This window comes from Aethalodelphis obliquidens, unplaced genomic scaffold (assembly GCF_003676395.1).
Source record: "Aethalodelphis obliquidens isolate GAN/ISIS:26980383/991018 unplaced genomic scaffold, ASM367639v1 scaffold4, whole genome shotgun sequence".
Classification (NCBI taxonomy): Eukaryota; Metazoa; Chordata; class Mammalia; order Artiodactyla; family Delphinidae; genus Aethalodelphis; species Aethalodelphis obliquidens.
Genome location: NW_020837948.1, coordinates 39,531,875 through 39,554,058, shown reverse-complemented (window position 1 = coordinate 39,554,058; position 22,184 = coordinate 39,531,875). Strand labels below are relative to the sequence as shown.

Sequence of the window (22,184 nt, the reverse complement as noted above, 5' to 3'; positions counted from 1 at the left end):
GCTCGGTGCTTTGTGACCATCTAGAGGGGTGGGATAGGGAGGGTGGGAGGGAGGGAGACGCAAGTGGGAAGAGATATGAGAACATATGTATATGTATAACTGATTCACTTTGTTATAAAGAAGACACACCCCATTTTAAAGCAGTTATACTCCAATAAAGACGTAAAAACAAAAAAGAAAGAAAGAAAAGAAATTAGACTCTTATTAAATAAGAAAATAGTTGCGATCCACAGTCAGGCAACTGTGTTACTGCAAAAGTTCTCAGGCAACTTCTGTCGTAACCACCAACTTATTCAGGTAAGGAAAGCGAGGTTGAACTTGCATCAGGACTGTCTCTGCAGGAGAGCACAGCTATTAAGAGGAAGTACTGGTTAAAGCTGTCAGTTCCAATTGGAATTTACTCTGACTAGTTCAAGCTAAAAAGGAATTTCTTAAGGGATGGCGGGTAGCTCCTAGAGAAATCCAGAAGGCTCCAGCAGAAGGAATGCAGTTTCACAGCCAGGAACAATGCCCGGACACACCGTGGGAGCTTCTCCTTGCTGTCACTGCAGCTCAGCACCTATCACATTTAGGACTGGAGGCCAGAAACTCTGGCACTGCCAGTCTCAAATGCTGAAAGGCCTTATCATAACACAGATCTACCGGTGGGTGGCGCCTCCACACAGGCTTATTTTCAATCTCACTCTTGTGAGGCACGGCTGATTGGCCAGTGCAATTCCCATGCCTCAGCTCTGCTGCGCGGAATCTGGGGTTGGGAACGCGCTGGTTCTCCTCTGGGAAGGTGCTTATTGATTAGGTGGGAAATGATCCGTGAGTAGTGAGGATTTTTCAAGTGTATTGCCAACTATCCACCACAGAAAGGAAAACAGGAGAATTACCTAATTGAACTGGAGGAAAATCACTGATTATAGGTTGTCCAGCAGCATTAGGCCTTTTAAACAGAAGAGGGTACAAACAGCTTTTCTCCCAGTTAGAGAGGAGAAAATCTGCACAGGAATAAGCACCCACCAGAGAAGTCCTTCTGTGGTTTTGGCCCTGGTTCTGCCATAACTAGCTGTGTTAACTTTGGCGGCACAGCCCTCCTCCCAGGCCTTTACTTTTCTCATCCATAATATGACTGAGGGGCTGAATAAACTCTGCATATTGTGGGAGGTATTCCATCGTTCAGTGTCAGCCTCACCCACAGAACCGCTGGACCACATGTGGTGTGTTTGATGACCCTGTTCGCTAAGCAGGCAAGCGTTTCTATTTCAAAAGTTCTGCATGTATTTTAATGTGCTGGGAAAGTAAACTAGCACTTCAAACCGTGATCCCATGGATGGTTTTGCTTAAGACAAATGGTTAAAAAGGTAAATCTATTTTTTAAAAATATTAAGTACATGTAGCTGTGGCAGATTAAAAAATATTAAGTAGGTAGTACACCAATAACCAAGGTTTGGGAAACAAGATCAGAGCAGTAATTCTCATATTTTAATGTACATACTGAATCGGTGAGGTGTTTACTAAAATGAAGATTCTTACTCAGAAAGTCTGGGGCGAGGCTGAGATTCTTTCTGCTTTTCTAACAAGCTCCCAGTTGCTGCTGCTGCTGGTCTGGCGACCACACTTGGAGCAGCAAGGATGCTGAATTGTTCTGAATGTGGGTAATTTAGACCACCTGTACCTTAGATTACTTAAACATCGATTAGAAAATCTGGTTAAAATGCAGATCCTCACGTTCCAAGCCACAAGAATCTGATTCACCAGGAGAGGGTAGGTCCAGGATTTTCTCTATTTAATAAGTACCCTCCAGTTTTTCAGATGAGGGTGATGTGGAGGCCCCACTGGGGGAAAGGATGAGCCTCAGGGACTGGGATAGACACGGCACACCTGGCAGTGATACATCCCTCTTCATCTCCAGGGAAGGGAGTCCCTTTCTACCTGTCCTGCAGGACAAGAACCTTTGGAAAATTTACTTCATAACCATGTAATTACTAACCTGTACTCTTGAGGAGCTCAGACATACTCACCCTCATTGAGGGAGTTATGCTGCCTAACAGTGGGGCTCTGGGACCCAGGGCTCATCCCTCTTGGGGAGTGGCCCAAATAAGTCATCCTAGTTGTCTTTTGTCTCAGGAAAACCTAGACAAGCTGAGGTTTATTTGAGAAACAAAAAAGCAGAGAAAATACTGACAGTAAACAAAAAAGGAATTTTAAGCTGAATTTTCATCAAGAAGAATTATGAAAATCTACAAACAATAAATGCTGGAGAGGGTGTGTGGAGAAAAGGGAACCCTCTTGCTCTGTTGGTGGGAATGTAAATTGACACAGCCACTATGGAGAACAGTATGGAGGTTCCTTAAAAAACTAAAAATATAACTACTATATGACCCAGCAATCCCACTACTGGGCATATACCCTGAGAAAACCGTAATTCAAAAAGAGTCATGTACCACAATGTTCACTGCAGCACTGTTTACAATAGCCAGGATATGGAAGCAACCTAAGTGTCCATTAACAGATGAATGGATAAAGAAGATGTGGCACACATATGCAATGGAATATTACTCAGCCATAGAAAGAAACGAAATTGAGTTATTTGTCGTGAGCTGGATGGACCTAGAGTCTGTCATACAGAGTGAAGTAAGTCAGAAAGAGAAAAACAAATACCGTATGCTAACACATATATATGGAATCTAAAAAAAAAATGGTTCTGAAGAACCTAGGGGCAGGACAGGAATAAAGACACAGACGTAGAGAATGGACTTGAGGACACGGGGAGGGGGAAGGGTAAGCTGGGACGAAATGAGAGAGTGGCATGGACGTATATACACTACCAAATGTAAAATAGATAGCTAGTGGGAAGCAGCCGCATAGCACAGGGAGATCAGCTTGGTGCTTTGTGTTCACCTAGAGGGGTGGGATACGGAGGGTGGGAGGGAGACGCAAGAGGGAGGAGATATGGGGATATATGTATATGTATATCTGATTCACTTTGTTATACAGCAGAAACTAACACAACGTTGTCAAGCAATTATACTCCAATAAAGATGTTAAAAAAAAAAGAATTATGAGGACAGGGTCTTCTCAGGGAATTATAATAAAATATTAGAGTTGGAAGGGCTCTTACTTCGCCACCTTTATTTAACAGAAGTAAAGGAACACTGATAATAGACAAGGTGGTTGTGAGGAACACCTAGCAGGAGAAGTCAGGGCGACCCCACGTGCTTTGACTGCCGGGAGCAGGCGGGTGCGCCGCTGCGCGCTGTGCCGCTGAGCTCTCCCCCTTCGGAATGCCGTCACCTCTGGCTTGGAGGCTGAAGGACTGGCTGCTCAGTTGCCACTAGCTATCGGCCTGAGGCCTCGGGTCCTCAGCCCCCCGCCACCGCAGCCTCCTCCACTCACACCCCAAGCTCACTGTCCAGAGCCTTCACTGTGATTGCTTTATGGCTTTGGGAAAAGTTGGCTTCCCATATTTCCTTTAAATTTTGGAACTCTTCTGTCTAACCCCATCACTTACATTTATTAGTTGGCATTCTTCTATAAGGGAGAGCATTTCCTTCTCCCCTATATACTTATTCATTCATTTATTTATTTATAGCAATATGAATTCATGAATTCTTATTCTGTGGCTTAAAATCCCTTCTTAGTTATTTTGAAATGTTTAGTCATAATGTACCACGTCCAGTAATTCAGTAGAATTCTAGTTCTGTTCAACTGCTCTTTAAAAAAAAATCCGTTATACAATGTGAATTGTTAAGTTACTTTATAGCTTCAAAAGTAATATTTGGGGGCGTGTGTTTGCAAAGAGCCCACTTTGGGCCTTTGGCGACATCCTAGGAGTGGTAGACCTCTGCCATCGGCCGGTGGCCTGCATCACAGGCTGCGCTGTTTAGTCTGCCAGCCTCCGGGATGCCAGCCCCGCGATGAGTCGGCGGCGGCGGGCACCTCCCTCCTGGAACCGCGCTGGGGGCGGGGGAAGGGGGCGGGGAGCGGCCAGCGTCGCGTCCTGGGGCCGCCCCGCCGCCTCCCTCTCTGCGGGCTGGGCTGAGGCTCCAAACGGAAACTGAGAGGGCCGAGCCCAACCGGGAGTGCAAACATCCCCCAAACCCCGCTGAAGTCTCTGGGCCCGGAAGCCGGACGCGGAGTGAGTACTGATTTCGTCTGCTTCCCAGGCGGGCAGCCCGCGCTGCCTTCGCGCCGGCCCTGCGCGTCCCAGGCTCGGACCCTGCCACGGCTCCCAGACTTGGACGTGCGCTCTTACCCGTCTCTTGCCCTTGAGAATCCATTTCCTTCCAAACGGATTCTAAGTTCACTTGTGTTACTAGTCAACCCCTCCTCCTTGTCGGCGCCACTGTTGCTGGCTTCTGGGCTGGGAATGTGTCTGGTGATCGTACACGGTAGGGTTACAAAACCAGGAGTTTGTGTGATCCGGAGAAAATGCTGAAAGAAGAAAAGCAGGAGCTCTGTCGATTTGGTTTGGCACTTTTATCTCTAGGGTTAGACCCAATCTTCTCCCCGAGCCCTGCCCCCTCCACTGTGATGACCTCCGTTTTAGAGAATGCCGCCTCACTGTGTATAACCTCTCCGTTTACCTGATACATGCTGGGTGTGGTGTGGCAAATGTGACATGTTTTGGTTCTATTTCCTTGAACACAGCCTGAGACTGTGGTCGGATGACATCACTGAGGGGTACTTTGTACCTGTATTTCAAGAATGGAAATGTTTTCATGGAGATTTGACGATCTTTTATGTATTGTTAGGGTCCTAGCATTCCTCAGTTATAAACGGGTAAGAGGCAAGTTCTTTATACCCATTTTACAGCTGAGAAAACGAGGCAGAGTTTAAGAAGCTTCCTTAAAGGGCTGGACCTTAGGGCCTCTGACGAGCCCTCTAGGAACCCACCTATACCTACATCAGAGGAAGGGAAGTGCTTAATCAGCAGCTCTGGAAAGTTCCTGATATATGAGATGTTTCTAGAGAGAAAACCTCTGCATTGCAGCGAAGCTCAATAAGGAGTGGCATCTAGTTCAAAAGGGTAAAGTTTATTTTCTAATGAGTAACTTAAAGAGTGCCTCTTCCTGACATTTTGTTTGTGGGCACTGAATTTAACTTTTGCACACTGATTTTTCACTATCTAAAGGATATTTGTCGCTGGGAATGCTGCCTGGCTTCTAGGAGACAGTATAAGATTAAAACAAAGTAGTGACGTTTAGCAAAATCATGCCGAACTAGCAAAGGCCGTATCTGCTGACTGATGGAGAAGGGCTAGGTGGCCAACAGCAATGAGGATGAAGCGGGAATCCTGGTGCATGCAGCAAGGCCCCTTGGTGACTATTATAAAAAAGTGAGCTTCGCAGACTGCATGACAGTGTTTATGAAGCAGTGCATTCAAGTGTAAATGTTGGTTATGGTTCAGTTCACATGCTTTGAGAGAGGATTCCCACTGCAGAGAGGAGTTGATTATAGTACAGTATTAGTGGTAGGTTCAGTTTCTTGATGGTTCCATGAATTGGCTGAGTATAATTCTTCTCTCACAATGAAAATTTAAAAGGTATCATGTGAAATAGCAGTTTGAAAGAATGAAACAAACAAAATTAAGAAAACATGAGGAATTAATTTGAACTTTTTAAAATCAGTCAAATATTTGTGTTCCTATTCATTGTTTATAATAACAATTATATCTTTAATGCATCACCAATTCTTAGGTAGGACTATTTACTTTTCCCAAAATATGAACCATCTAGTTGTTTTGTCCTGTTTAAATAAAAAGCCCACAGCCTATGTTCTCCTGTATACATAGATGTCTTTGTATCTTTTCTTTCATTATACCTCAGAGTGCCCTCATTTTGAAGACTATATGAATCTGGAATATGTGTTTTAGCATCAATGTGTCTGGCCTCATAAGAGGAACATATTTTATCCTATAATTTTTGATATATTGAAGTAATAATGTGCATACTGGGAAAGTACAATGGGTCTTCAAAAACAATTGTTTTATTTTTTTCTCTGTGAATAGCTTTTAACTTAAAAATGTCAGCTACCCAGTGTTTCTCAACAGAGTCCTAATGGCATTTGGGTTGATGAGTCTTAGTTGGGCAGGGCTGTCTTGTTCCCACTGAATGCCAGAGCATGACAAAAACACTCTCTCTCACACATGTCTTAAAACACCCTTTAGTTGGGTGCTACTTCCCCTTAAGAACAATTGGTACACAATTTTTATGGTAAGGCATATAAATAATTACTCAGTCCCATTATTGGCAATTTTTAAGGCACTTTACAGTAGTATCCCTTAAGGCATGTTGACTTCTGAGCAACATGACTTCCATATATTGACTTCCGTTGACTTCCGTATATTTGGACGTTGGAGATTTGGGTGGAGGCTATGTGTAATCCTATTGCTAGTAAACTGTCACTCTTACCCTTGTGCCCTTCTGTCCACATTAGGCAATAATAATAAATTATTAGCAAGTGACTTTAATAGGTTTCAGAAAAAAGAGCAGATCAGTACAATCTGTATTAGATCTGAGTATTAATAGTTATAGCTACATTTACTGATGATTACTGGGTTCTAGGCATATGTTGAACACTTAACATGATGTGATGATGATGCAGTGATGAAGTAGATACCCTTATTATGCCCATTTTTCAGATTAAGAAGGAGCCTGATCTCTTAACCATTGCACTGTATTGTTTCTCAGGACATGTTGAACAGCTCTTCAGAAAATACTTTCCAAAAAATGAGTTTTAGTGGGTGAAGTTAACACACACTAAAGTCTCGTTTGGTTACATAGTCTCATTTGGCTACCTTTGGTTACCTCTGATTACCTTTGTTCTTAGAATACCAGCTTTTCACTATACTGGGAGCCCTTTGAAGACAGGATCCACATCTTTGGACCCCCATCGCGTCTACCACGGTGCCTTCCACATAGTAATTTCTCAATAAATATTTATTGAATTGAAAAAGAATATTGGTTTTATCTTAATATGAACAGAGCCTTAAGATACCACTGCACTAGTTTAGAAATTTATCCTAGGTAGGCAGAAAAAGTAAAATAATATTCATTTTTGTTCTCTAGAATTTATAAGTAGAGTTTTTAGAACTTAACATCTGTTTGTCCTTTAGCTAAGGATTAAGGGAGTAGATAATCAAATTATCAGTAATGAACTCTTTTTTTATTAACTTCTACAATGGCCAGACATGGTGCTAGGAATACAGAAGTGAAGTATGGTCCATATAACAAATATAAAGACACAGTGTAAAAAGTGCTAAAAATCATTGCTATCAAGGTGCTATGAAAGCACAGTGGAAGGTTGAGGGAAGGGGGCTGAGGTTAAGCTTGGCCCTGTTTTTCTGGGAATAAACATTAGGAATATGAGTCCCTTAAAGCAGATCTGCAACCAGTCAGTTGGATGCAGGACTCTTCAGAGGTCTGAACACATCCAACTTCCCAAGCGTTGGCTCTCCTCCTTCAGTATTTTCTTAATCCCAGCTTTCCAGACTTGCCCTTAACTACCAGTAGAGGTACCATGGTCTCCCCCTGTATACTTTTCTGTGTGCTGTTATGTAGGACAGAGAGTTCTGATTCATTCTAGGGCTCTCTTATGAGATGTTCTTGACAACTGTCCCTTGTAGACAGACTGGATTTCCATCCGCTGTCAACTATACCTGAGGTTTCCATTTGTCCTGCGCTCTACACAGTTGAACTGGAGACCCCACAGCTGACTGAGTCTGTGTTGTCCGTCTTCCAAGCCAGCTTTGAGGGTGACGAGTTTCCGCTGCTCATCTTCCTGTTTCTTTCTTCACCACCCAACCTAAGGTGCAGGGGAGGGCAGACAAGCGCGTCAACAGAATAACCTGCCCCTGGATTCCAGACACTTAGCTCTAAGGACACATTGTCTCAATTTAGTTTCTTATTTCGCATTTGGCAGCTGCCTCGCCGTGGGTACATATCCTTAGCGAGACAAGGAGAACCTCAGATGCCTATCTACTCACCTTGTATCATTTTTACTGACTCCTTCCCCAGGAATAATTGACATACATTAGTTACAAAGGTACTGCTTGGCCCGTTTTGTCGGTAGTGTTTATTTCTTTTCCCACAGATCCCTTTGCAACACTTAAAAAAAAAACAACAACTAACACTTAATTTTATTTGGGAGGATTTCTTATACGTTGGAAAGAGGATTTGGGTCTGCTTTTACTGATTAACCAGGTTAACTTTGGTAAACAATTTTTTTTTTTTTTTACATATTGCCAACACGCTTATAATTATCCTCAGTTTTCTAGGCCCCATGGTACATACTGATCCTAATGGCTAAGATATGGGTGAGTGGTGATGACACTGTGGCTTGTCATCATCAGAGTCCTGGAATATAGGGTGTTTCCCAGTGAGTCCTGCCGATGGACTACTGAGGAATGAGGAAGCTGACTGTAATCAAAGCAAGGCTTCCTTAATTGCACAGAGCTGTGCTTTAACCGTTGGGGGGTCTCTTTAGAAAAGAGAAGTTTCTTGGTTCTCAAATAGAAAATGCAGGCCAGTAGGATAATTCCAGACTAATCCATGGCCCTGGGGCTCTCCCGATCCTTGTCCTGGGGATGTACTGCACCCCCTTGGAATGCTCTAATTCAGTGTTTCATGATATGTAGTCTGGAGAGCATCTGCGTCAAATTCACCTGGGATACTTATTTAAAAATGGAGATTTCCCAAGCCCCATCTCAGACTTACCCAATCAGGATCACTGAGGAATCTATGCCTTAATAAGCTCTCGAGGTAAATCCTTACACCTGTTAAAATTTGATGAGCACTGCTCTAAGAAGTGAGTTGAGCTAGCCAGAGCCTATCTGTGGGCAGTCATCTTCCGACCTTAGCAATACAGTGAAATCTTGGTGAGAGCTGTAGCTGTTCACAGGGGCTGAGACTTTTGAATCATACTGAGGGGCCCCCATGAACTGGCGTGATTGATGTTTATGGCCCTCTTTTGGAGCCCAAGAAAGGGCCTGGACCACTCCCATTTCACTCAAAGTTGCTATAAGAGATTGAGCCCGTTTAGTGTGCAGGCATACTCTTTGGACTCTATAATGGATTAAGGTCCCCTGCACAATTGACCTCAGTATAAAGACCTAGATGAGACCTTGGCGCCTCCAGAGATGCCCAGAATAGAGGTGTTGAGGGAGAACACTGTTCCTACAGAGAAACCAGGGGCTTAGTCTCCTGCATATTGTTTCTTTATTAGCTGTACTAAGGGTGGCCAGACAAAGGAGCAAAGAATAAAATTATTTGTATGTTTTTCAGTTGTATAAGCCTTTTCTGTTTCCTCCTTATCATGAAAATAGGAAATTGTGTTTATATCCAACAGGGCAAATAAGATCCTCATCTAATGCCATTACCATGGCTTGTCATCATCAGAGTCCTGGAATATAAATATCCTCATGCTTTTAGACACGCATCTTTTCATAATATTTTATTTACAAAGATGTATCAGGTTCAGAGGCCTTGGTCTACAGCAGGGAATTGAAACTTGTTGCCAGAATTTTCATCTTCCAGAGTTCTCCACTTCTCTTTCATATTCACCATCTCTTGATTTATCTCTTTATTTAATTAATGTTTTAATGTTAAATTTTATACAGTATTGCTTTGTGTCTGGAACAGAAGGGGGCTCTTGAATCAGAATTCAGATTAATTTTATTAAGCCTGCACAATGTATTTAAAATGTTTGAAAGCCTTTAGATGAGGAACACATGTTCTATTTTGTCATGAGGCCTCCTACTCCCTCTTTATACTGGCCTGATACACTCATTCACATCCCCCAACGTATATTTTCATTTGAGTTTTAGACTCCTGATTTACAGAGATAGGCAAATATTATTTTTCTGAAAACTCAATAAATATTTTGAAAATCGCACTTTTTTTTTTTCTTAAATCCTTGCAACTGAGCTATATACTAGATGTGTGGATGTGTATAGCATTAAGAGTTTCTCTAGTGGTCCAGAATATCTGCCTGTAAAATGACAGCACTGTTGGGCTTGGTGATGTCTACAGCGTTCTATATTTTTCTGTTGTAAGAAAAGTGTGCACTACAGGCATAATCGCAAGTATCAGGTGTCCTCAGGGTTTAGGGTCATGAGACTGGAGAAGACAGATATTCTTGGGGTATTGCAGGACTGTCTTTTTAGGGAACATATAGGCTCTTTAGTAACCTGGGCTGGCAGTATCAGCACTAAAAATCTTTCTTTCAAAACCAGCTGGAGGGCTTCCCTGGTGGCGCAGTGGTTGAGAGTCCGCCTGCCGATGCAGGGGACACGGGTTTGTGCCCCGGTCCGGGAAGATCCTGCATGCCGCGGAGCGGCTGGGCCCGTGAGCCATGGCTGCTGAGCCTCCGCGTCCGGAGCCTGTGCTCCGCAGCGGGAGAGACCACAGCAGTGAAAGGCCCGCGTACCGCAAAACAAACAAACAAACAAAAAACAGCTGGAAAGTACTTTTGAAAAGTAACTTTGTGAATCTATCCTATTATCTAATGCATTCTAGTACCTTCCTTTTGACCAAATGAAAGCAGGAAGAGGCTGTTTGTCATCAGAAGGAAAGTGCCAGTGGATAACAATAGACCGTAGAAAAGAGTGGTCATTTCACCCACCCCCTATAAAGCCATCTTGTTTAAAACAACCTAAAGCAGTCATTCTCCATGTAACGGAGTTTGAGAATCACTTGGGGCGGGGGGGGGGGGCTTACAGCTTTTTAAGCTGTAATCCTTGCTCCCTCTTCCTCCTGCCCTTTCCCTTTTGTAAGTTTCTAAGTGTCCATTGCTGCCCTCCCCTGATCCCCACACACTGGCTATGAGTGATTCTGGTCCTGGGCCCAAAACCACTGAGCTAAGGTGTTAATGGTCGGCCAGTCACATTGTGCAATAGCTTGGCATAATATTCGTTGCCTGGAATCATTATGTACAATTTTAGTATAAAATAATTAAGTGTCTATGAATATTTAATTAAATATTAATTAAATGTATATGAATATCCTGCATATTTTGCATATAGTTTCACTGATTAGAATTAGTGATCATTTTTTCCCCCAGCAATATTATAAAATTATATCATCTTCCATGTGATGGAATCTAATCTTGAGTTTTAAATCAATTAATTAGTTAATTATTAATTGTTTGGAATTTTAGCCACAAAGGATCCACATTGCTAAGAAACAGTGTACCCCCTTGCTGAATATCTAGAGATTAACAAGGAAAGGCTAACTTCTTTTGGTTGTTGAGTTTGAGCCCTCCCTTGGTTTTGAGAATCTTTTTAATTATTGTGGTAATGGGTGCTGAATTATTCTCAATGTTCTTGTGATAGACCAGGATTCCTAGCCTAGCAAATGAGAATTGTTTCCTTCTCCAGTCCTCTGACAATCATATTCTTGCACCTCTTCACATGTTTCCAAAGACTGAATGTGATGAACACTGATCTACATATTTGCAATTAAAATCTTGGCAAAATACCCTGATTGATTTCCAGTTGAACCAGTGATAAACCATATACCATATCTTTTCTGCTTGTGTATAACTTCTCCACCTTCTCCTACTGATCAATGAACTGAAGATTTGGTTACTATTCAAAATGGAAAGACAACCAATAGGAAACAAAAGACGTCTAGCTAGTTCTGATAATCTGAAAATAATTCTGGAAAGCTGTAGGAGAGGGGTTAGGTCCAGCAGTATGTATGTAGTTTGGAGAAGCTCTCCAGGATCTAGATAAATGAAAATAAATGGAAAGAAGAAAAAGAAACCAACCATTTATTAATTTGTTAAATAACTACTATGCTAAGTGATTTACATAGGATTTCATGTAATCCTCTTAAGAGTTGCATATTTTGCAAATGGGTAAGTGGGTATTAGGACAATTTTTAAAATGAGAAGACTAAGGCCCAGAGAGATTAAATAACTTACCCTGGGTCACACAGATAGCAAGATTCTATTTGATTCTATTGCTCTTTTCAGTAGACCAGTCTTATAAAATCCTAGACTCAGTAGTTTATATCCAGGCAGTTTAAATAACCAAGAGAGGAATTTGTATCTAAATTCAAAAAGCACTATAAATTAATATTGTGCCCTCTATTATTATGCTCAATATCTTAATGCTGTTGAAATTCTCTCTGATGAATGAAATTTCCTGCTTCTGTGAAAGAGAGCATTGTACACTGATTGGAATTAGCAAATAAGAGTTTTGTTGACAGTTTCTTTAGATGTCTTAATAAGCAGTAGAGAAGGGATGAATTAGACATCTTTGAATACGGTGAAATTTTTAAAAAGCAGGATTAAATTACATAGCAAAAAACTCCCTTATAGTGTAGGAATACAGTTGCTTAGACCGAAGGATAAGCAGCACTGTTCATATTTTTACATCAAGTTCAAATGAAGCCTATTTTAAAATCAAGCCTCCTATTGAATTTTTATTTTAGGTGAAAGTGGGATGAAATGTGGTAGAAGATATTATGATTATTTCCACTTTACAGATGAGGAAACAGGCACAGAGCAGTTAGGGAATTTGCTCAAGGTCATATAGCTGGTAGCAGAGCTGGAATTCAAACTCAAGTGGTCTGGCTCCACAGCCATTCTCCTAACCACGTAACATCACCTCTTTAATATTTGCAAAGATTAAGCTTGCTGTTAGTGTACATTTGTGAATTTGTTTTTCCTATGTGGTTTCCAGAACGACGTTTTATTGCACCTCACATTTTCATTTTGGTTATTCGGAAAGCATCTTGGAGAAGGGAACTTTGTAATATTTCCTGTCATTTAAGCCTTCTTATTAAGAGCATGCTTCACTGAGAAGCCAGCTGCAAGAACAGTCACGTGACAGGCTCATCTCTCAGCCGCCACACAATGGCTGTATGCCAGTATTTCCTCATATGTGCCCTCTCAGTTGCGTTGAGACACTTTGAGTCTGTCATCCCTGTAGAGACGGAGGCTGGCAGTTGGTCTTATAACACAACGACCCATAAAACTTCTCATTTCTCTCACACTCTGTTAGGTCTGTGCCTAAGGAATGAATTTGAAAGCACAATGGAAACCAAGCTGAAAGGCTCTGAGGCAACTGTTCAGCAGAGCTCAGAAGTTTTTATTCTTATACAATAATCGTATCATCAGTAACCATGTATGCTTTAGATGAGCTCATAATCTTTTAGGATAAACAAGCCATGCATTTCAATCCAAAAAAAAATTCGTAATGTAAAATAGCATTGCCCTTTCTCTTTAAGATAAACAACATGCGTGTGTAACTTCTCAAAGCAGTCAGTGGTCACCACAGAAGTGCTCCACCATTCTGAGACTGAGGAGAACTTTTGAGGCTGTTGATATTTGTAAAATAATACAGATCACTTTTGTTTACTGACTTACCATGTGCCAGGCCTTATAAACACACCCTCATTAAATCCTCACTACCATCTTATGAGGTAGGTGTCATCTTTATACCCATTTAACAAATAAAAAACACAGGTTTGGAAAGGTTAAGAAGCTTGCTTGAAGTTGCATAGCTAGAATGAGACCCCAGGTCCATGGGACTCCAGAGGCTAAACTCCTGTGTTTCCCATTTGAACATCTATCGTTGGGTACATTATTTAATAAGCTTTACATATTTATAGCATATCATATTAGAGTTGCAGAACAACAGAGTTCGCAAGCCTGACAGTTTACAGATGAGGAAACTGTGTTCTAGAGAGGTTAAGACTTAAGTTCAAAGAGCTTGTCATGGGCTGTCTTCCTCATTGTTCATTATATCGCTTCTAATCTGCTGAAACTGCGTGACTCACAGGCTTAAGAAGATCCTAGATGCACAAACCTTTACTAGGGGAGGGGCCACAAGAGGAAAGTAGGCTGTCTTTTCTGGGTCTAACTTCTCTGCTTTGTCTTGGGCAGCCAAATTCAGACATAGCTGGAATTATTTCATGCATCAAGAAAAGCAACCAGAATCCCTAGAGGCATGGACGCAAGTTAAAAAATAAATAAAAGCTGCGTTTCTACTCTTTGATGACTAATCCAGGCTACGTGCCTTGCTCTCTTCCTCGCTTACAAAATAATCATCCCGGGGCAGAGAGGGGGAAAGGGGGAAAAGTGGAGTTCACAAAACAATGAAACTGAAACAATTGTTTTATAGTACTGGAAGTTCAGCTTCATGCGTTTTGTGGATATTTTCTAAGCACTTGGGGTGGTCCTGTGTTAGACCTCATAATCAGGCACTCACAAGGGGTGGCCAAATGTTCTAAGGTCTCTCTGGCTCTTGGATTGCCATCACAGATCAACTGTGGCTACTGTCCCAGTTGCCAGGCAACATATGGATGTTTATTTTGAGGTCTGCCCACAGGGTTGCATCAGAAACCAAAGCTGCAGTGCACTCTCCACTTCCCAGAGCAAGTAGAGCTCAGGCATTCTATTTTTATCATAATATATTATTAAGATAATATATCTTAATATATTTTAATTATATTTAATTAAGATAATTAAATATATTTTAATATATTTAAATCTTTAATGTAATATATTTAAATATATTTATTTTTGTATTATTTTAAGATAGTTCATGAATGTATAGCATACTCAGTTGAGATAGAATCATACTCTGTTCCACCAGGCAGTGTTCAGTTTGCCTCATTTTGCCATGTTCTACTTCATCCAACCGGTTGTACTCTAGTCTGATTATCTCTGGTACTTTCCCACCTCTAAGTCTTGCTCAATCTGTTCTGCTCACCTGGAATGACTACCCCATCTCGGGCTCCAACTCCATGTTTTGTAAAACTAAAATCTTTTATTTTACTTTTTGAAAGTAAGGGAGTCAGCTTGTTACAGCAAAAAGTTCGTGGGCATTATCGTCAATGTCTGTGTTCAGATCCACGCTCTACAACTTCTTAACTGTGAGATCTTAGATAAGTTACCTAACTTCTCTGAGCCTCAGTTTTCTCATTTATAAAATGCAGATAATAATGATTAGGTCCTAGGATTTTATAAAGATATATTGAAATCAGATGCCCAAAGCCCCTGCCACAGTTCCTGGCATATGGAAGATGCTATAGTCCTCACCTACCTCCCCATCACACTGCAATTAATACTAAGTAAATTGTTCCCATCTCCTCTGTGAAGTTTTTACTAGCCATCTTCAAACCCACACCTCAGAAATAGTCTCCCTCTTCTGATCTCTTATAACTTCATATTGTACTTAAGATCCTATCGCAATTGACCTGCTCTTATATTACATACATGCTGAGATGTAAGTTGGTGCCCTGATTAGATCTGCTGGCACAAAGCCATGTTCTCCCTGAAAGAGATGGCTCAACTTCATTCATAGATGACCCATTTCATCAGTATCACGTTTTCTGTTACGATTAAATACTATACTTTGTTAGGTGACTGAGTTGCAGTTCTCTTTAGAAGCACCATTATTATGTTAAATAATTAAGGGCATTGCAAGACAAGACGGTATGTCATGGTGTGACTGCGTGGCAAACAATAGAAGGAGCTAAACATCTGAATATTCATCTCCTAAAGTGAATAATCCATCACCGTGAACCTGTTCTCACTGGGTCCATGAATGGTGTTTGTAAAGAACGTCAGTGCTTTCTTTAGAAAGCCCCTCATTAGCCGTCTATTGTTTGTTCCAGGTGTCTTACAGGAAGCAAGCAGCTCAGGGATTTTTTTGTGTATATGCGTTTTTTTAAAGTTATACAACTACTGGGTAATGACGATAAAGATGTAAAAGACTAGATGTTTATGTTTTCCTAACCAGTTTTCTGACCTGTGCTTTGGACAAAATTTCTGATGATTGAATAAAACTCGTATAATGTTGCTTTTGAGCCATCAGATAATACTCATGTTTATTCACGTACAAATGTATACATTTATTTATTTAACACATACTTATTAAGCAACTACTGTGTGCGATGCTTGGGTACCTGCAGCAGCTGAGACAGGCATGGTCCCTGCCCTCATGGAGTTCAGGTTTGGGTCTGTCTGACAGATCCTGTGAAGAAAGAACTTTAAAAAAAACCCCATGATTTCTTTTCTTTCATTTTTGGGATATGTTATTAAGGTAAGAATCTCATTATGGTTCAGAAGCAAATTATACATTTCTCTCTTGTGCATCTAGCAGAGCTAACTTTAAAAGTTAAAAATCAGTTAAGTTGATTTTGATTTGTCAGAACTTAATTAAAAAAATTTTTTTAATATTTGTTTTGTGCTTTGCCCAGATTGCCCTAATATTTGGTATGTAATTGACTCTCGCAATAGCCCTGTGGGGTGCATGGTATTTCCACATGGGAAGCCAGTTGCTCTTCAGGTTTAATCGACTTACCTGTGGACTCATCACCACTAAGAAGCTTTCAGGCTGAACCTTTCTTCTGAGTTATTAATTATATTCTTGATTCTAGCTTTTTTTTAGAAAAGAACCAAGGTATTAAAACTATACTTCATTCTTTGTTTAAATGAAACTTTAGTTGACAATTAGAAAATGGAAACAAATATTGGAATCAACAGTGATTTTTGAGCTCCTCTCTGCTATTAAACACTGTGGTAGGCACTGTGGAGAATAGAAATGACCCCTGCCTCTTGATCAATTTACAGCTTCATTGATAAGACATGACATACACTCAGAAAAGACTGGGTAACCCTGAACAGCATATATGATTACGTGTTCAAGTGAGAAGTACAAACATATGAGAGTTGAGAAGGTAATATGAGCTAAAGCAGATACAGGTGTTGTATCTTGAACTAACTCTTCAAGGGGAGGGTAGGAGCTGTCTGAGCAGGGAAAGGCTTCCTCAGCCGTGGGGATGACAAGAAAGGCTCCCTCAGTGGTGGATGGGAGCATGATGGTGATGGTAACACCGACCAGCATTTGTCCAGCACTTACCACTTGCCAAGTGCTGTTGTAATGGGTTCATGTACATCAACGTATCCTTAAAACAACCCTGTAAGGTAAGAATTGTTACTATTCTCATTTTATAGATGAGGACACTGAGGCACAGAGAGGTTAAGTAACTTGCTCGAGGTTGCACATGAATTCAAGGCTAGCTGGAATTCCACCAGTCTTGAGTCCAGAGCCGCCTCTCACTCTCTTAACCAGTGAGTTATGCTGCCTGATGAGGTTCTCCTGAGACAGGAAGGACAGCATCCTGGGAGGTGGGGAGACATGGTGTGGGGCATAGCAAGAGACGTAGTGGAATGAGGAGATTAGGTCAAATATGGAAAGTCAAAGGTTCAGGCAGAAGACATTGGACCGTATCTAGGACAGTGAGAAACCACTGAGAGTTTAGTATTTCATCAGAGTGGGAACATGGTATGCATTGATTTCAGGTAAATTAGGCAGCGATAGAAAGGAGTGGGAGCTAGAAGTGGGGGTGGGGATGGGGGTTGGAGAGAACAAGGCATGGAAACTATTAGAAAGGCCTTGATGTAATCCAGGTGTGAGAGATACCTGATTAGACCAGGGAAAGAAATTAAAAGGATGGAATGGTAATGAGGACTTGGAGGTAGACTCCAAGCAATTCAGCGGCAGATGAGTTTCCCTGAATTACGTCATTTGGCCCTTACAGCAACTCCAGAGGCAGGTGATATTACTCCCATTTTGCAAATGAGGTTGAAGGCTTCTGGGAGGATAATTAATGTGAATGAGTAAGTGCTGGAGTCGGCATTTGAGCCTGCATCTGACTTTCTTGGCTTCCTCCCTTTAAGGTAAAATAATGTTGTCTGGTAATAAAGTAGGGCTGCTGATAAAGTATGGAGAACTGTTCACATAGTAAATGATATTTAAAATCATGGGCGGAGGGTAGGGGGAGAAGAGGGACTTCCCTGGTGACGCAGTGGTTGAGAGTCCGCCTGCCGATACAGGGGACATGGGTTCGTGCCCCGGTTCGGGAAGATCCCACATGCCGCGGAGCAACTAAGCCCGTGCACCACAACTACTGAAGCCGGCGCGCCTAGAGCCCCTGCTCCGCAACAAGAGAAGCCACTGCAATGAGAAGCCTGCACACCGCAACAAAGAGTAGCCCCCACACGCAGCAATGAAGACCCAAGGCAGCCAAAAGTAAATAAATAAATAAATGTATTAAAAAAAATAATAAAGTCATGGGGAGAAATCAACTCTCCGAGGATGCAGTAATATAAGAGAGAAGGCAGAGGGTTTGTGACTAAATATTAAAGAACGCAGAGAAGAATGGAGCAAGTGGAAAAGGCTTCCAGAAGGAAACAGGTCGGAGGGCTGGGGATTGGACTGGAGCTCCCTGCGTCACAGCAGCCCTGGGGAAGAGGATGGTCAGTGATTCAAAGTGAAACTGCGGATGGATTATCAGGTGGAAAAGGGCAGCACGTACGTGGGCTGGCATTCTCAGTAACCTCCGCAAACAAAGGCAGCTGGGGTGTGTGAAGGGTGACGTGCTGCCGGTGGGAGGCTGTGGGAACGCTGGCAGTGAGGGGTGGGGAGAGGAAGCAAGGTGTGGGGTGAGCGGCAGCCGCTGACTCATCTGCTGGGTGTGCTCTGGGTGCACTTTCTGAACTGAGCTGGGGCAAGGAGGGAGATCAAAGTGAGGCTGAGTGACTGGAGGGGAGGATTCCCATGAACCAGCTGACAGTGCCTGGAAAGAAGCTGTTTTTTGGGAGCCCAAGCAAGTGAAAAGACTCTAGGACATGAGAGACAGAGAGGTAAGGAGCCGAGGGAATGAGTTTTTCATCAGCCAGATTTAATGGCAGCAGAATGGATGAGTAAGCCCTCTAGGACCCCGCCCCTTCTGAAGAAGCCCTTGGGTCCAGCCAGGACCTGTGGGCGAGCTCACAACCCTCTCCGCTCACATCCAGCATCACAGGATCGTTGGGTTGGTCCTAGGTCTTGCTTCTCTTCTCGTGCAGCCTCACTAGGCATCCTGCAGAATCAAGGGAAAGCCTTGGATAGAAACCTGCTGTGAGTAAGAGTGGGGGTGAGCAGATTAGTGTACCCAACAGACAGCTCTTTTAAAGGGACCCCATGTGGTGGAGGAGAGACTTCATGCTGCAGTTAGGTCATTACTTGCCTGTATATGGTACTGTAAGTGAGCGGGGATTGGCGAAGGCGGATGGATGCCCACTTAGGATTGCAGTGGTTCGGAAGTTACAGTGCCAGGGCTGGCGCTAGTGAGATACACCTGAAAGGAAGGGCATGTAGGATTCGGATATTTGGGGAAGAGAAGCATCCCAACCAGTGGCACTTATGTGAAAAAAAACATAAAGGGGGAGGTGAGAGAGCTGTGCTCTGAGAAAGGGATGGGCTGGCTGCCTGGAGCAGATGTTCTGCGCTGGGAGATGCGGTGGGATTGGAGACTAGGGGTCTTTAAAGGCAAGAGAAAGGATTTCTGTGTGATACAGGGGGTAACAGGAGTCATCATCGCAGGCTCTACTATAGAGGGAGGCATGCGCGTGGGAGTGACACGTGCGAAGACTAGCGTAGCCAGAACAGGTGAGAGAGCTAAAAGGCTGTAGTATGGGAGACCTTTGCAAAATATATGTGAAAAAGGAAAGCAGTTTCCATTTTTCAGGGGTCTTAAAAGCATACCATCTCCCCCTCATATTTCTAATCATTTCCTGCAGTGAACTCCAAAATTCTTATTGTAGCAAGTAAACAAATTTAAAGAGGTTTTGTTGAATAAAGCCAGAACGTTAACATGCCATACTGGATAAGTACAGGATTAAATATTAATTTTTTCTAGGCTGCAATTACTTTCTTTGATCGATATTGCTTTGTTTTAATGAGATTTGACAACACAGTAAGATTACTTCAGGTGGGCCTACAACTGACTTAGAACCAAAACATTTCTTCGGTCACCTAGGATTTTCTTCATACCTGTTAGAGCACTTAAGTTGTAACTAAACCTGTTTGATGTCTGTTTATTGCGCTGGACTGTGAACTCTTTCAAGGCTGTGACAGTGACATTCATTGTGTATCCTCAGCCCCAGGCTCATTGCTTTTTAAACAGCAATTGTTGAGTGGCTGGGTGGAAAATAATTATATTAAAGTACTTTTTCTCTGTTCTTTGTTACTCTGATTTGTGCCCTAATTAAAGATTATAAATGATAATACTCTGGATGTCAAGAGATTTGCATGGGGCATTTAGGAGGGAGAGTATTGTTATGGCCGCACTTTAGTCTTATATACAGTCCTAATTCCATAGAGAGATTTTGGTATTTGAGCACTGATGTTGATTTAAAACCGTCTATGCCTTGATATTAGGACCGGCTGAGTGGTCGGTCCTGCAGCAGAGAGTCACTGGTTTAAAAGTCAGGGGGCCTGGCTCAGCCCTGGCACAGACATCTCGGAGGGTCCTCCCCACCTTCTGCCTGGGTGATGCCCCCGTATCCTTCAATCTCCACATTAACTGTCACTTCTTCAGCATCACCTGTCCTGACTGTCCCCTGAATTAGATCTGGTTGCCTAGTCTGTGGGACATGGAACCCTGTGATTTTCCTTTATAGCACTTACCACAAGTAGTTACTAAAGTGGTTATTCTTTTTTAAAATTTATTTCATTGAAGTATAGTTGATTTACAAGGTTGTGTTAATTTCTGCTGTACAGTGAAGTGATTCAGTTATACATATGTATACACGTTCTTTTTCATATTTTCCATTATGGTTTATCACAGGATATTCAATATAGTTACCTGGGCTACACAGTAGGACCTTGTTGTTTATCCATCCTATATATAATAGTTTGCATCTGCTAATCTCCATCCCTCTCCCCCTTGGCAACCACAAATCTGTTCTCTATGTCTGTGAGTCTGTTTCCGTTTTGTAGATAATTTCATTTGTGTCATATTTTAGATTCCACATGTAAGTGATATCATATGGTATTTGTCTTTCTCTTTCTGAGTTACTTCACTTAGTATGGTAATCTCTAGGTCCATCCATGTTGCCGTAAATGGCATTATTTCATTCTTTTTTTTATGGCTGAGAATATTGCATTGTGTTTGTGTGTGTGTATACATATATATATACATATACACCACATCTTCTTTATCCTTTGTTGATGGACATTTAGGTTTTTGTCATGTCTGGCTATTGTAAATGGTGCTGCTGTGAACATAGGGGTGCATGTGTCTTTTTGAATTATAGTTTTGTCCAGATACATGCCCAGGAGTGGGACTGAAGTGGTTAGTCTATTAATGTCATCTCTGACCAGACTGTAACTTTCACAAGGTCAGAGACAGGTCGGTCGGTTTCCCATCAGCTAACACAGTACTTGACACAAACTATGTTCTGGATAAATACCTACGGAGCCAGTGAACTGTGGTAAACTTTGATGGGTCACTTAATCTTTATGAGATACCATTTTCCTCATCTGTTTAAAACCTACATATTCAAAGTTTTTCTCTAAGGTTCTTCAAAGATTTATGGGTTAACTCTTCAAAATTCTTAAATTATAAGTTATTCACACCTATGATTAGAAAGTCAAACCATGTAGAAGATTTAAATTGAAAGTGTATATAATCCCCCAGTAAGGGTAACAAATAGTAAACTTTCCTTGTCTTTACAAATAAGATTGAACACACTACACTTAGCCAGAGTTGAACCAGCCCATAACAGGGTGGGATTATTTGCCTCCTTTCCAGCCCCCATGAAGTGGTTTTCCTATTTTAGTTTCAAAATGTTTAGTGCCTTAGTGACGGGATAAAACTTTCACGGAGGAATCTACGCTGAGAACAGGTGTGGCCAAGGCCTTCAGCTAAATTCCCATTACAGCCTGCTCCATGCTTACTTATAGGCATTCCATGGAGATCTGACTGTCTTTGGTGAGCCTTTGAAAGTCTTCTTTCTAGGATTTAAGGATCCCTTCCAGCTATTGCTTAATAAAGCAGTAAGGCAGATTGGAAAACCCAAGGCTATGTAATTTCAGGAATGTTTTAATAAACTTGGATGTTTAGAAAATGAATGTTCACCCGAAGATTTGCAGCTTAAAAAGAACCTTTGTGTGGAGTGTTTGTCTTGGGTGGTTTTAGATGGCTGAGGGAAATCACTGAAGGAGTGGGATGTAGCTAAGTGGAACTTCTTGAGTTTGAATGGACCTTTGTACAACCAATTCTACTTGTGGAAAGACAGAATTGTATAGATATGGGAATGTTAATCCCCACAAACTAAAAAAAAAATTCTCCAGGAAAAATGCATATTCACATATTTGTCCATTAATTTGATGAGGGAAATCTACTTTGGTA

General features: G+C 41.8%; 1 protein-coding gene across 12 annotated transcripts in view; it reads left to right on the top strand.

Annotated features, from left to right (window-relative positions):
- Window positions 1-22,184, top strand: part of CAST (calpastatin) — a 128,050-nt gene that overhangs the window by 41,206 nt on the left and 64,660 nt on the right. The window contains exon 1 of one of the 12 annotated variants that reach the window (XM_027100570.1): window positions 4,032-4,126. The exons of 8 other annotated variants lie outside the window; for them this stretch is intronic. Coding sequence is in view for 2 of the 4 variants with exons in the window: in XM_027100567.1 (XP_026956368.1) it covers window positions 18,637-18,651 (15 nt within the window). In the remaining 2 variants the exon portion in view is untranslated. Of the gene's footprint in view, window positions 1-4,031; window positions 4,127-18,606; window positions 18,652-22,184 lie in introns of those variants that run through there. 3 more of the 12 variants (XM_027100568.1, XM_027100567.1, XM_027100566.1) reach the window with 3 other exon arrangements.